At 40.2% G+C, this 16,846-nt stretch overlaps 1 protein-coding gene across 2 annotated transcripts in view; it reads left to right on the top strand.

Moving 5' to 3' along the window:
- The window catches only part of SLC25A21 (solute carrier family 25 member 21), a gene marked incomplete at its 5' end in the record, with an annotated part of 482,512 nt that overhangs the window by 453,935 nt on the left and 11,731 nt on the right, over positions 1 to 16,846 (top strand). For both annotated transcript variants that reach the window (XM_080921836.1, XM_080921835.1), the window contains one exon: positions 3,323 to 3,487. In XM_080921836.1, coding sequence (XP_080777962.1) covers positions 3,323 to 3,487 — 165 coding nt within the window. The remainder of the gene's footprint in view (positions 1 to 3,322; positions 3,488 to 16,846) is intronic.

Raw genomic sequence — 16,846 nt, 5'->3', positions numbered from 1 at the left:
ATCTACTTGTTGAATTTCTGTAATTAGACATTGGCAAATTTCATATTATTCTAAAGAATTACATATGAAATTTTTGCTTAGAGACTGAAAGGTAATTTTATCTCCATTAATTTATTTATCTATTCACTTTACATCCCAATCACAGCCCCTCCTCTCTTTCCAGTCCCCCCTCACAAAGCCCCTCCCAACTACCTCTCCCCTTCTACTCTGATAAGGTGTAGACCCCCTCTCCTTGGTACCCCCACCGTGTCACAGCAAGTCACTGCAGGATGAGCACATCCTCTCCCACTAAGGCCAGACAAGACAGACCAAGTAGGGGAAGAGGATCCGTAGGCAGGAAACAGAGTCAGGCACAGCCCCTGCTCCAGTTGATAGGGAACCTGCATGAAGACCTAGCTGCACATCTGCTAACTATGTGCAGGGGATTGGGGGCCTTGGTCCAGTCATTCAGTCCCCACAGGTGCAGGTTTCTTGACTATGTTGATCTTCTTGTGAAGAACCTATTCCCTCCAAGTCCCTCAATCCTTCCCCCAATTCTTCCACAAGATTCTCTGAGCTCCATCCAATATCTGCCTGTGGGTCTCTGCATCTCCTTCTGTCAGCTGCTGGGCGGAGCCTCTCAGGGGACAATGTTAGGCTCCTGTCTGCAAATGCAACTGAGTATCATTAGTAGTGTCATGGATTGGTGCTTCTTGTAGGCCGGGCAGAATTTTGGTCAAAGGTTTGTGGGCGGGTTGGTGTCCTTATCCATCCTGGGAGTCCTGCCTGGCTACAGGAGTTGGCCACTCCAAGGCCCGTATCTTCCAGTGCTAGGAGTCTTAGCTAGAGTCACCCTCATAGACTCTCTAGAGCCTCAGCATCTCAGGTCTCTAGCACATCATAGACATGATCCTACCCTCCCCCAACACTGATTTCCAGTCACACTCTCAGTCCTATCCTTCAATACATGTTTCCATCCACCCATTCTCCCTTCCCATCCCTTTTCCCACCCAGATCCTTTCCTCCATCCACCTCCAATGACTATTTTATTTCCCCTCCTGAGTAAGATTCAACCATTTTTCCTTGGGCCCTGCTTGTTATGTATTTAACTTCTTGGAGGTTTGTGAATTGCAGCCTGTGTATCTCATACTTTACAGCTAACATACACTTACAGGTGAGTTCATACCATGCATGTCTTTTTGGGACTGTGTTACCTCGCTAAGGATGGTATTTTCTACTTCCATTCATTTGCCTGCAAGATTCGTGATGTCTTTGTTTTTAATTGCTGAGCAGTATTCCATTGTGAAACGAACCATACTTTTTTTATCTATTCTTCAACAAACTATAGTTTTTAAACAGCTAAAACCTATCCAGACCATTTGGAGAGCAGCAGTGTCCTTATTGTCTAGAATATTTATTGAAGCTGGGTGTGGTAATATACACCTTTAATCCCAACACTTAGAAGACAGAAGCATGTGGATTTCTATAAGTTCAAGGCAAGCCTAGTCTACACAGTGAGTTAAATAACATAGCTATAGAGAGACCTTGCCTCAAACAAACAAACAAACAAAATCCTTTGAAGAGATGACTTAGTGGTTAGGAGCACTGGCTGGTCTTCCAGATGGCCTAAGTTCAGTACCTAGCACACACTTGGTACTCACAACCTCACAACCAACTAAACTCCAATTCTAGGGGATCCTAGGCTGTCTTCTGGCCTCCTTACACACACACACACCATAATACAAAGACCTAGATCCATAAAATAAAAATTAATGAAAATTAAAAGCTCCCTCCATCCTGCCCCTGGGATGTTAGATGAAAGAGGATGGAGAGAGGAGGAGGTCACACTTGCATCTGTCAGTCTGACCCGGGAATTCTCATGTCTGTCCTGTTCCCAAGGACTCCCTTATTCTTCCCTACCTCTGTGCTGCCTTCCTCGGAGGAAACAGACCTTCTGCAGAACCTTTGAAAACTGAAGTCATTTTGGTGTTAGTCAACACACCAGAGCACACATAAAAAGTGCCCACTGTAGAACACAGAATAAACTTTAACATCAAGAGAATTTTCGTTGTTTCCTTGTGAGATGTATTTTGTTGCTTCATAGTACATTCTCATGTGATGTCTTCACATTACAAAGAAGGAGTTGCTTAGGGTGACTTCTTGTAATTAATCCTCATAAATGATAAAAAAAATAGAGCTGATTATAGAATTTTAGCTAGTAGGAATTTTTTTAATTCATTAATGAAACCATACCATTTACTATATAAATAAGCACATTTAAGTGTATTTTGTTAATCACATAGCTTAAACCACCAGTTGGGTGACAGACTTTGGTGGCTTTTTTCCCTTCTATTCAGCTGCTGGTGTAGTTTTAATTGCAAATAATAGAATACTTTGAATCAAAAGTGTGTCATTCTGCTGTGGCCATCACAGCAACGTGCTCCAACAGAACACTGAGCAGATGTCATGTGAGCTTGTCTCAGGAGGGAAAAGCTAAAGGCTAAGAGGAAAAGGAGGGATCTCCTTTGTGAAGTCCCTCCAAAGAGGAAGCAATCACTCATACAAGTGCATGTGAAAGTTTGTAACTGTGCTGTAATGAGCTGCAAACCTCGAAGAAAACCAGAGTGCACTATTTAGCAAGCTCCAAAGGCAACAGCAGATTGGGTCCAAGCAGGCGAGGTATTTCAGTCTTGGTGAGAACCACAGGCTTGGAAAGGAACACATTAAAGATACCAGTCTTACCCCCCAGTCCAATTGGTCAATGAGGTGTCACGGCTCGTGACATGTACACTGGCCGCCCACCTGTGTGAAGAGACGCTCATCCACGGCTGGTTTCTAAACTAGCAGGAGTTAAAATCACTGAGGCAACGGATTTGAGATCGATTTTAAAATTAGCTTGGAGAAAAAGCATAATTTATAAAGTAAACATTCCAGATGAAGGAGCCAAATATAAATTCCTTTTGAATGACATGGAGTTATGAATTACTGATGTATCTACATGGATAATCTCTCCTTTAGAGTGGGCACTACAGAACTGGATACAATTATTTACATGTTAAAAGCAATGGTACCTATTACATGACATTAATTTCACCAGCTCCACCAAAGGCAGTTTTTCTTTGCCAAAAATTCTCTATAAAGTGTGCTGCTATACTTAAAGTCTTGGGAATCGGGGGTTTGGGAAAGAGATCTAGTTATAAAAGCATACATATAAACATGATTTTTTTTTCTGTTTTGGAAAATAGTTTCTTATAATTCTAGCATGAAAGGACATTAGTGTAGTAATTTGCTGCATTCCATGGTGCCAAAATGATGTCTCTTGCTCGGTTTCTCTCTCACACAGCAACCATCTACTTTTGCTTATGCAAGGCAAATCATTAAGAAGGAAGGCTTGGGGTTCCAGGGCCTCAACAAAGGATTTACAGCAACTCTGGGACGCCATGGAATCTTCAACATGGTTTATTTTGGCTTCTACCACAACGTCAAAAATATTATTCCATCCAGTAAGGTAACTATACAATCATTTAAATTCTGTTGGGTGAAAAACATATAAATGTTTGTAGCTCCATCCATAAGATATTTATCGCATCCAACCAAATTCACTCCATTATCCGTTTGACTGTATCAGCCTGTGTGCTGAGCGCAGTTATCCCCTTTCAAATCCAGAAACCGATACTTCCAAAGTAAAGCTGAGTCTGAACCCGGTCTTGTTGGGGAAGTTAATTTCCATGATGAATGGCTCACGTAGATCTGAATACTTTCTATTCAATCGCTACTAGAAATTTCTACAAACAGCATAATCATTTCATTTCTACCTCACTCATATCACTTCCTCAAAACAATGGAGTTGGGTTTGTTTGTTTTTATCTTGTTTTGTCTTTTTTTTTTTTTTTTCATACTCCAAATCAGTTGAGTTCACAAGAGAAATGCCAGGCTATATTTCAAATGGTATGTTGATACTCACTGTAAAATTACTTAGGTTAATTTAGGTTAGGGGCAAACCACTCCTCTAGAGTCATTTGCTCTTGTTATAATATAACAATGGTGAATGTTGGAATATCTTTTAATGATAACCTACAGAAGCCAAAAGTCTTCCAACTCCTACAATATTAAACAGCCTATGGTCTACCTGTAAGTCACACACCCCACTGTTTTCTCTCCAGGAGCTTGATATTCATGGTGACAATTCTGTGCTGACAAAAGCAACTCACATAACGTTAGAGAAGTGTTTAATTCCTTCATTTCTTCAGCTTCCAAAAGAATTCAGCCAGCTGTAAACTGCATACAATAAATTGGATTATATAAATGATTTATACAAGTTAAATACAGATATATCTTATTACATTATGACTTTATTTTAATGTATATGTTATTAAGGTAAAATGAAATTATTTTTATTTAAAAAAAATTCAAGAATATCAATAAGATTTATAAATAGTTATATATAGTTAAGATATGTGTGTGTATGTGTGTGCGTGTCTCTCTCTCTCTCTCTCTCTCTCTCTCTCTGTGTGTGTGTGTGTGTGTGTGTGTGTGTGTGTGTGTGTGTAGGTATTTTTTAATGGAAGGGGAACAGTTGGGGACAGAGGAACCAGCATGAGTTGGAGGGATAAGAGAGGTTAATGGCAAATATGACCATAGTACATTCTGCATGTGAAAATGGCTATCAAAAATGAGAGAACCCACAGGTAGTGGCTATGCCGTGTCAACGCTTTCTGGAGGCTGAGGTATGCACATCAGCACTGGTTTGAAGCCAGCCTGAGCTGCATAGCAACACCTTATCTTTAAACACCAGTAAGTGAATACCTACAAGTTCAGACTTTGCTCTGGAGTTGAGCCGTCTACAATTGTTATTACATGTTCAGCATAAGTAAAAAGAACCAAAAACCTAGCAGTTTCTTTATGTTCTTCAAAATAAAACAGACAGAGCCGTTTTTCTTGCCTGTTTGCAAATCAGCTTTTGTTACTATTATGAATACAGTGTTTCAATAAGCACTTTAATTAAGAGCCTCTCAAGGGTTAAAGACATGGCTCAGCCATTAAAGCTAGGCTCACAACCAAAATGTCAAGTGTTTCTGTCTACCAGGCACTCTATAAAGTGTGCCCTATTCTCAAAGAAGCTCTCGAGAATCCATGAAAATGGCCGCTGAACAGGCATATTGAAAATATTTGATTGTATTTGACTAGCAGTGTGTTGAGAGTCACTAGTTAATAGTACTTCTTTTTCTAAAATAATTTTTATTGGATATTCTCTGTATTTACATTTCAGATGCTATCCCCTTCCACTAATCCCATCTCCCCTCCCCCTCTCATTGCCTCCATGAAGGTGCTCCCTGTCCCAACCACCCTCTCCCACCTCAGCACCTAGGCTAATACTACTACTTCTAATCTTGTATGAAAATGCTTCCTAAACTCTCAAATTTCATTTCCCCAAATTTGGACTGCTATTCTAAAAACTAATCCCATCACATTTTTTAGCCTGTTATAAATCAATGTTGTCTAAAAAGCATGGGTTCTTCTGACATCCCTCTACCATGCTGAGTTCTGCAGTGTTCTCATCTCCCATTCCCATTTATAAAGCACATATAAAAATGGATGTTAATGAGGACAGGGGCTTTTCCTGGATTTTTTCCCACTGCTGTGTCCTTAGAGATTAAAACAGTGCCTGGTGCAGAACAGGACCTCAGGAAATCTATATTAACTGACTCACATGAACGAAGGAAGAAATGAATGGAAACTGTGTTTCCTTTCACTGCATACCTTAGGGATACCTAGGCATTTGGGAGAGCCACTATATTAATTGGTGTTAGTGTATAGGAAGCTGGAAGAGAGTTTACAGTTGAAGGGCTTAGAGCTGGAGTGGGTCTCACCCTAATCAAACAAAACCCCAAGAAAAAGAAAATAGCACAAGAGGGTCTTTGTATCCAGGAGGTGAGATGTTTGGTTTTGGAAATGCTTCTTTAAATGGAGATTTTCACATTGCCGAGATAAGTTTCCCTAGACTACCTTAGCAAACTGACAGAGCAGGCATTTTGGCAATAACCAAAATCTTAATGACCTCTGCAGTGTGGACAGGCTACTGCTGTGCAGGCAAAGCTCCAGAGAACAGAAAGGAAAGTCATGGCATGAACTGCTTTTCCAAGACTCCTAGACTCCACTATCTATCGTGTGTGTGTGTGTGTGTGTGTGTGTGTGTGTGTGTGTGTGTGTGTGTGTGTGTAAATCTGATTACTGAAATGTCAGTGGGTGTTTAACAAAGGAATTTTCTGTTACCTAACATTCCCTATGTTGAGACTAGACTAATAAACAAAGGCTTAATGTATTAACCAGGACCCTAAGGAATATTAAGTTCTCTCCCAACTCTGTAAACAAAAGATATGAGCTGGAAAGATGGCTCAGCAATTAAGGGCACTTGTTGCTATTGCAAGGGACGAAGGTTCAATTCCCAGGACCCCACATGGCAACTGACAACCTCTTCTGGCCTCTGTGGACGAGTCAGGTGCACAGAGATACAGGCATAGCACATGGAAGGAAAACAGTAAGAAAGGCCATTTAGAGACATATCTTCATTAAGGTTTTAGCTTTTTTGCCACAGTCTTACTGTTATCGCCCTGCTCTGGACTTGAACCTACGATATAGGCAGAGCTGCTTAACATCCTAATCTTCCTGCTTCAAACTCTTGAACAGAATTGGAATTGACTTTTTAAATTGTGCTATAGTTCTATCAAGATGAAGACTCAAGGCCAGACTCTTTATTCTTGCACACTATTCAAAGTAGCATATGATAAGGAAGCTGTTGAGATGCAGGCTTTAATTCTCTTCAAAAGTAAATGTTGCCTGATAGGGTGGCTCATACCTGTAACTCTAGCACTTCTGAGAATGAAGCAGGGAAGGTTGTGGCAAGACCACCCTGGGCTACCTGGTGAGTTCTAGGGAAGCCTGAACTACAGAGTGAGTCTCAGTATAGTGAAAGTCCAATAAATCCTACTGTTCTCCTTCCCGTGCCCCTTTGCACCTCTACACTAATAGAAAAACCCAAGGAATTGCTTCCTAACTGTTTAACTGTCAATGATTTGAAGTCACAACCTACTTTGGGCACCATAGCAATTGATGAAACTTCCCATATGGGCTCAAAATTTCATTCCCACACTTTAGTTCCAGAACTAAAATATGATGTGTTCCTTTTTGTTTAATGATCTTGGCACTTGGGCCCTATATGGGTGGGTAGGTGGAATGCTGTGCATAAAGTCTGGGGTTATCAGTCTGAATGTCATGCTAACATGTATTTACTGAGTGATTGACAGGTGGCAAGCCCCATGGTGAGTACCAAGGGATACAAAAGTGACAAGCTGTTATAATAGAGGGTTTTCACGATAAAAGAGAACGATCAACATCAAACAAACAAACAAACCCCATACCCAGTTATGAATGATCCAAACCTGGAATTAGGAAGGGCTTATTCCTTAAGAAAATGGTACTGGAGCTGACAGATTAGCCCTTTGCCATGGCAGAAGCATTCTATACATACATAAAGAACACACAGTGTCAAGGCTGAAAACTGGGAGGGGTTTGGTGTCCTGGATGAATGAAAGATACCCCATTTGATGAATGCAAAAAAGTTAGGGCAGGATCTGGCTATAAGGCCATACCGACCATTGTAAGACACACCGAGAATTGGTGTCTTACCTTAAAAGCACTAATGTCTACATCCATTGTCTGTTATTGTAGAGAAACATTTGAGACTGGATAATACATACAGTTTATTTGTATTAAATGGTTTATTTGGGAAGCCCCAAATTAGGTGTCACATCTAGTGAGGTTCTTCTACCTCATAGGAAAAGGCAGGGGCAAGAGAAAAATCAGAAAGTACATGTGCATAGTTTTGGGAACAAACAAGTCCTAGCCCCTCACTTCATTCTCAGAGTGACACCCAAGAACAGTGCTACTTTCTTTCAAAAGGAGAGTCTCCTGGGTACAGACATCCCTGAAATCTCTCCACCTCTCAGAACCATCACATGGGCAATTAAATTTCAAAATAAAATTTTAATAAAATGACATTTTCTAGACACCACAGGAGGACCAACCCACATGTAAACTCACATAGACTATGACAACATGCTTAAGACCTACACAAGCTCAACTCATACAAAATACCTGCGCAAAGGGGGGTTGGTGGCCACAGAATCCCAACACAAGCTAAGAAGATATTTGAAAATCGTAGCTATCAGGAGAAGGAAAATCCATGCTCTTCAGTGGAGTGACACTGGATATATTTACCACACTCCGGGGCAGCCCCATGTTCAGGAGGTGTCAGCCAACACAGATGAACTCCATATTTGAGGTGCTTTTTTTTCTTTGTGCCTGTATTTCTTTGTTAAGAGCAAGTACTCGGTGAACATAAAAAGAACTTAGTGTATTCGGGTGTTTGTTTTGGTGTGTGTGTGTGTGTGTGTGTGTGTGTGTGTACTTGTTTCATTTTGTTCCGGTGCTGTTTGGTTTCCTGTTGATTTGCTTGTTTTCCTTTTATAAAAGAAAAATCATTCTTTTGAGTTTAAAAAAAAGAAGGAAGGAAGAGACAGAGGGATAGAACATAATATGGGTAGGTAGGGAGACGGAGACGATCTGGGGGGACATGATTAAAATATATTGTATAACAATGAATGAAAACTGGCAAAAAGTGGGAAAGAAGTTGGGTGGAGGAAAGATCTGGGAGGACTTTGGGGAGGGAGAGGAATACTATAAAAATATAAGAATAATTTGTTTTTAATTATAGAATCAATTGTAATAAGGAAAAAAAATGTCCAAACCAGAGTAGGTAGGAAGGCAACAAGAGCATTTAGGCAGGGATCACTTTGGTTCCAGTGGGGGAATGGGTGTAGTGCTCCTGGGGAGAGAAGGGTGGAGACCATTCATGGAGAATATCCCAGTCTGAGACCACAGGGTCTGGGACTGTAGGCTCATGGTGAAGATGAGGGAACGGAGAATGAAATGTCTTGAAGACAAGAAAGAATAAGGAATGCACATGATGTGGTGATAGGATGTATGGGTCTGTTGACAGCATCTTCGAAGGTGATAGACTGGGTGCTTAGATTGTTTTTTAATTGGGCAGCTAAAAGGATAGTGATGCGCTTTCACTAAGGAAAACACACTGAAAGAGACACCATTGGGCAGAGGAAGGAACAGGCTCAGTCAGGAAACAGAGTCCAACTGTTTGGGACTGCAGTGTGCAGACATGGAGTCAGTTGTTTGGACGTGGGTTCTGGGTTTGAGAGAAGGGGTCTGAGCTGGAGATGCACATCTGGAAAGCATCAGTTACCCTCCATGGGAAGAGAGCACCCGCTTCGTCGTAGTTAAATGACCTTGAGCCAGTCACTTTACTGCTCTGAGCTGCAGGCATTTCATGTATGAAATGAAAAGCTATGGTTGTTCTTTATATTGGATAAAGTCACTTTGAGAATTAAAATAAACAATATACAAAGTAGTTTGTAAATGTTAAGATGCCATAAAAGTGCTAAGTGTGGTGGTGCTGATGACGGCAGTGGAGTCAGGAGAGGTGCTGTGGGCAGTGGTGGAAGCAGTTAGCATGTAAGATTTCGTGAGATTTTCCCTGGGACTATTCTTTTTGCACTTAAATGAACACTATGTTTTCCTTGCCTAGAACAAAGTCATTGATTTTATGTGCTCTGTAATCTAAGCCTGACTCAAAACTGGGAAACCAGTATTCTTTAAATTTAAACCATAATAAATCAATCCTTTGTGAAGGGGAAGGTATGATAATCATTAAAACATGTTGAAGAACGTCATCGTGTTGTTATAAAGCACGCTGAGGAGGTGCTGCCCCTTGAAGGCATTATCCCATCTTTGCTGTAGGCTCTCTTGCCATTCACTTTGGACAGTCTGTTTACAGGGCTATTGTTTCCCTCATCCGGCAATTGCTAGTTCCCTTGTTCCAAGAGAACTTGAGATTTCATCAACTCTGACTGGCATGAGATATTTCTAGATTTTTCTTTATTTTTTTTTAATCTCTAATGCTTTGCAGAATTTTTTCCATCTTCAAAGGATTTGCTTTTTGCAAGAAACAGTTCATAATAATTAACTCAGAGTAGAAATCGAGGTGTGTGTGTGTGTGTGTGTGTGTGTGTGTGTGTGTGTGTGTGTGACAGAGAGACAGAGATTGGCCATTGAGTATAAGAAAGTAGGGAAGTCGTCCTTATATACTCTCCTCAATAGTTGAAAGCTTTTACATTTAGTATGTATTAATTTTATAATAGAAAGAAATCAATAAAAATTTTAATGGTACCTTATAAAACAGGTTGCCCAAGTCACTTTTGAATATTTTAATCAACTGTAAAGTGTGTCTGCAGAGGAGAAATGGGAATTTGAAACACTAAACCCAGATAATTCAGGTCAGATTTCGAAGCCATAAGCTGTTTAACTAGCTTTTCAGATTGGTTGTCTCTAGTACATAAATTTTTCAAATATCATTATTCTGACTTTTTGTTCCATTTCAGTATTGAAACCAGTCTTGTAGACTTTATTTTACATGATTCTCATCATGATAACTCATTTTCTGCTAAGACCAAGCAAGAAGTTAGAGCTCGAAAGTGAAAATTGCTAACATAATCTGAGCTGGACACCAAAACTCTGCAATATAGCCTGTTATGTCCTAACTCCCAACTCCACATTTTATGCTATATTTTGTTTCACTATAACTGACCTCTCTAAAAGGATTATAACATTTACAGGCGGAGAGTTGGCTCAGTAGTTAAGAGCACTTTCCAAGAGGCCCCTAGTATGATTCCCAGCACCCCGAAAGGCAGCTCACAGTCACCTGCTGTCTCCAGCTCTCAGGGCATCAGATGCCTCTAGCCTTCTCATGTACCTGCACAACACTTGTGCAACACACACACACACACACACACACACACACACTTTAAAAATTAACTTAAAAATAATTAAAATTATTTTAAAGTATGAATTTTTAGGCAAGTAAAGTAGCTAAAATGCCCAGATAATATAACTAAATTCTTCTCCTCCATTCTTGCCTTAAACCTGCCACTGCCCCCACATCCCCCTTCACATCTACACTCTTTAATCCCTAGACACAGAACCATAGTCCTGGAAGAACTAAATTTCATTGAAATGGTGCCCCGGGCTAGACTCTGCCAGGCTTGGTTGTAGGATATGGAATTGGAGTTGTGTAGTGAGTAGCTTCAGCACAGGAAAGACCGTTTGGGATATTACCTAACCACAGAACTCAGCTAATGGCACATACATTCACATCTTGCAGAAATAAAACAGAATGCCAGCATGAAGAATTATTCTTCCTCCCCAGAAAGAGGCCGTCCACTTCTCATAGTAAAGCCCACTCGAAACAAATACTCATTAACTTGAATACTGACATCTTTTTCAGATCGATAAAGGTGTAAGTTTTCATTGTAAAAATAAAAATCTCCCATTCCCATCCCACTTTAGGGCTCTTCACAGTCCACTACTTTCTATAGTGACATGCAAATCAGAATCATACAATAAAGTACCCCATGCCTCTGATGATTGTTTTTTATATCTGTATTTGCTTTTTCTTCAGATAGTTTCATAAGCAAAATAATAGGTATCAACTCTTTAATTATAGCTGTCATAAATACTAAACTGTGTTTTTTACTTTAAGTTCCAAATAAGGATGTTTCCAGGTATTGTGCCAAGAATAATAGAGTTGTGTGTGTGTGTGTGTGTGTGTGTGTGTGTGTGTGTTAAATTCTGTCCTGATATAAATTACATGTGTGGGGTTGAGAAAACAATTTTTCATCTATTCAGTATTTCCTGCTTAATAAACCATTGAGGCCTGTCTCTCTAGTTGTCTGAGACAACTATACGTTGCCTCAAATCAATCATATTTTGTTTTCTTCTGATGTAATAGCCATAGAAAAATGCCTTCCATGGAGGCAAACACTTTTCCTTTTTTTGTTTTTAATATCATTTTTCTTTTCTAGACCCCATAGAAAGTGCCAGACAACCTTCAGTCTAGCAGAAGAAACATTCAGTGCTGTTGGTTGCATGATTGAGAGCCCCTTTCCCTAAGGTGTACACTGAGCTGAATGGAAAATACACATTTGGGTTTGAGTGGAGAACATACACTGGACTGTTTGTACTGTGAAGGGAAGGCTCTCAATAGAATTAGATGAGCCTAGGGTTTAATTTATGACAGTTCCTTTCTCTGATTCGGCCTCACTTGCTCATCAGTCTTACCAACCATGCAGCATGGGAAGGGTAGGAGCATCAAACTTTCATTAAGAACAATTCTCCTTTCTATGAACCACTTGGGGGAGATTACAAGTACATCATTTCTGAGAAATTCCAGGATATGTGACAAGAAGCTGTGGTAAAAGAGCATCTTTCATTGGCAGTTTTCACAGACTCCCTGGAGTGTATGAGTTGGGGGCAGGAGGAATGGGGAAAGGCAGAGAGGAAGAGACAGGGATTCAGACACTTTCTTAAATAAACGTCAGGCAAAATTTTTCCACCCAGGCACCACCCAAGTGAATGTAAAAGAAATACAAGCAACCTAAATCACCAGTGAATCCATTATCTGTGCATCTGACAAGTGTTAGTGCTACCATCTACCATGGGCCAGACATGGTAGACACCACCTTTCTAAGCATCTCCACTGCCCCTGCCTTAGTGGGGTTTATAGTCTTATGGAAGAAGCTGGCAATAAACCCATCATCACGAGAACTGAGTCTTCTCCATTGCAGCAAGTGCGACTAAGGTAGCTCGAACATTGTGAGAACCCATGGTGAAGTAGGGTAAGGAGGCAGAGTGGCCTCCAGTACCAATGTGCAGGCTTGCGCTCAAGGTGAGCATTAGCCCGGCCCAGGAGAAGGGCATGAGTGCACCAAACAGAGCAAGCTGCAGTCTGGACTGTCACATTCCAGAGATGTAGGTTTAAGATAGTTGACTCCTCTTGAATGCTTTGACTAGTGGCTACATCAAACATATTATCTAAGCATGGGAGATTTGCATGTATGAAGGTATGGAAGGGATCTCAAAGACAAAACCAATTCAAAACCTTCTAGTTCACCATCTGCCTAGCAAATCATCCCAATCTGGCCACTGCCTGGATGCCACAACCTTCAGAATCTTGTTCTGGAACTGCTGGTTGGCTAGTTTTCCCAGAAGTCAATGTTTACATTGAGGTAACAAACAGGCAAAGCATGCCAAAATATAAAAACCCAACTGGCTTCCAAGTGTAAACACTGACTTCTATTTTGTATGTTAATACCCAAAGACTTATTTAGCTCTCTGAAGGTATTATCTAGCCATGTAAATGTATGGGTAACACATAATTACAAAGAACATATTGTATATGAAACTTACACAAAGCAATCAAGTGATACCTGTTATGCTTAAATCATAAATCATTTTGACATTTTGTACATTTTTGTGACTTGAGCTAAGTGGCTAAGGCCTTGAAAATTATTTTACATTTAAGAGTACTTTAAAGAGCAGATAGCTTTGTTGGGGGAAGGAATTTTCATGGCTATTTTCTGAACGGCTACATTTAGATGCGGAACTCTTAACAAGACTTTGATTTCATTCCAAAAGCCAGAGCCCTGCAAGGATAGAATCTTGGGAATACTCCACATCCCTTAAAGAATGCTTATCAATTAAACCATCTCATTCTAGTTTAGTGACCTTTTGTGGAGCGGGGAGCTAGCGTTTCCCCCAAATTATCTCACATGAAGAGAAAACAAACACTCTAATAGATTCTTCTGATAGCTGTCAAGTGGAAACAACTGTATTTTTTTAATTAAGCTTCAATAGCAGATTTTTTTTTCCCACTGAAGACAAAACAGTATGATTGGATGACATCAGGGGGGAAAAATGCTTTTGTCAAAAGTTTGTGAACAAAACAACAGAAGAGAGCCGAGGTTAGACAGACGAAAGGGTATACGGAACACCAACTATAAAGGGAGCCAATGTTAGCCAGGTTGAAAGGGTACATGGAACACTAACCACCACTCGTTGACATGAACCCACTAAGTCCAACATCTACACTAGATTCCTTCTATAAAAAGAAAGAAATGTGGTTCACTCTCACACTGGCTGTTCCTCAATCACCTGGAGGCAACTGTGATTTCGACACACCACATCATTTCCATGGCCACCAGTGCCAGCTGTGGGGACAGCAATGGTGTGCTCCTGTTATTTGCCTTGTGGTCATGACCAGGTGCTTAACCAGTGTGTCTCTGTACCTCCGTGTGATTTGCTTCTGAACCTGTGGTTCTTTGTTTACTATGTCTTCACATAGGAGAGCTAAAGCCCTGGTTAAACATCTTTGATGTGCCAGGCCTGGTATACCTGATGACCAATATGACATGGCATATTCTTTTCCTTTAAAAGGTTCCAAAGTAGGCATCCCAAATAGTCTGGTGCCCATCTCCACAAACTTCTATTAGAATGAACACAAGCAATCAAAGGTCTACACTCATGGCATTAGTCATTTTTCTGTATATCTCTTCAAATGTGTGGGTACACCAGACCTTGAGTCTTTTTTGTTGGAATCATCTGTGATTCCTCAACTACCCTTCCAGTGGTGTGGTCCTCTGTATAGTCTGTCTCTTTCTATTATAAGGTGCATCCAATTTTCCTGTTTCAGAGTTAAACACTGCTATGATTTTGAGATGACCTGAACATATATAACATTATTGTTTTAAAATTTTTATTCATGCATATGATGATTTTTTTAATCAAATACTTCTTTTTCCTCACCATAAATCTTCCCCTATCACTGCACTGCTTTTCCTCCAAACTTCATGTGCTCTTTTTTTTTTTGTTGTTTTATTAAAATATAATTACATCACTTTCTGCCTCCCTTTTCTCCCTCCAATTCCTACCATGTCATCCTCCTTCCAGCCTCTCCCAGGCTTTCCCTCAATCCCTCACAAGTTAATTATCTTTTCTTTGTATTAATATTATTATATCTATATAAGCAAAAATATATAAATGTCAAACCCTTCAGTCTGTTTAGTGTTGCATATATGTCTGTGAGTTCAGGACTGACCATTCAGTATTGGATAACCTATTTGGGGTTTAGCCCTTAGAACAATTAGTTCTCCCTCTTCCAGCAGTTACTAGTTGCCTATAGTTCTTTGTGCAGAGGTGGGCTCGAATGTTGTATGTAAGATTCCCCCTTCCAGGTTAGCTTGTAAATTGGCATTGCCCAGGTCTTATTTAGACAATCACATTGTTGAGGCATCATGAGTGAAGCTTCTGTGCCATTTCAGAAGACAACAATCTTACATCATGCTTCATGGTCCTCTGGTTCTTACAGTATTTCTGGACCCTCCTCCATGATGTTCCCTGAACCTAAAGAGTCACGTTTTAGATGATTCCATTAGGGTTTGTTGCCCCACAATCAGTTAATCACTGCACTTTGACCAGTTGTGATCTTTTTTCGTAATTGTCTCCATCTCCTTCAAAGGGAAGTGTCTTTGATAAGACTTGGGCATAGATGTTTTTTCTAACCCACAGGGTCCATTTGGTGCTGCCTGTGTGTTCATGGGTATATAGCAACTCCTGGAGCATGGGCAGCCTCTCAGGAACCACATCTCTGAAAAGGACTGACTCTCCCTCTTCCAGAAGTAATCAGTTGCCAGTAGTTCCTCAGTATAGGTAGAATTCTATCCAGGCTGGAGTTTCAGCTGCTTTGATCCAGTGTAGGTATTGTGCAAGCAAACAGTCATAGCCATTATGGGTTTGTATGTCATGTTTTACCACAGTCATACACAACCTCTGGCTCTTAAAATCTTTCTGCCCCTTCTTGAACAATTATCCCTGGATTTTGTGAGGAGGGATGTGATTTAGATGTCACATTTATCTTAGTACTCCATAATCTCTTATTCTCTATACACTGACCAGCTCTGTATTAATCTTCATTTACTTAAAAAGCACCTTCTCTAGCAAAGGCTGAACAGGGCACTAGAGGTATAACAATATGAATTTTTGGAGAAGTTTATTACTTTATAGCAGAATAATAGTATTGGGTTCTCTACTATAGCCTCTGACCAACTGGCCATGGTTCTTGTTTGGTTGTTGTTGTTGTTTTTTTTTTTTTTTTTTTTTTTTGTCCATTTCTTTGTTGTGCTTTGTTCCCCACCCCCACCCCCACCCCCAGTTAGTAGTTTCAGGCATAAGGGCATGTTGACAGTTGGTTTTAAATCCAGTTATAAAATGTTTGATTATGTCCATAACACTGATGCCATTTTTGTATCACTGACGTATCTTGTTAGGCCAGTTGTTATTGGATCTTGAAAGAATGGGTAAAGCTGTTGATTATTTTTCTCCTGTAGCATTGCATAACCATACTTCCCAGTAGCATAAAAGCTACCTAATAGAAAAGAAGTATTCAGGTCAGAACAATCTTGATCTCCCCATGTTCTATGACCTGGTGTCTATAATGCCTTTTGACTTAGGCCTCAGGGAAATGAAAGACTTTGACATCACACACCTCGGCCTTCTGTAGTAATATGCTTCTAAATAGCAAGTCTAATCCAAATAAAAAGTTAAGAAGTTAAGTTCTTCTAAGAAGTGTGTATACTCACAAGTCATATGACTTCCCCTATGGCTGCTTTGCCTGATATGCTACCAAGAGAAACTAAAGGGTGGTACCTGGGAGGAAGAGAGAAAATGTAAGTTGAGCTGACATAGGTGGGATGATTCTCAGACAAACTTTCAGTATTTAGATTGATATCCCGAGTCCCCTTAAAGAAAAGCAGACATTCTGCAATCTTCCTAAACACCCCCAATCCTCCCTAGTTAAAAAATAAATAAATAAATAAAAATCTTCCCTCTCCCATCTTCTTTAACC

This window comes from Micromys minutus (genome assembly GCF_963924665.1).
Source record: "Micromys minutus genome assembly, chromosome: 1".
NCBI lineage: Eukaryota > Metazoa > Chordata > Mammalia > Rodentia > Muridae > Micromys > Micromys minutus.
The sequence above is the reverse complement of the archived record's forward strand: the minus strand, read 5'-3'. Positions and strand labels throughout refer to the sequence as shown.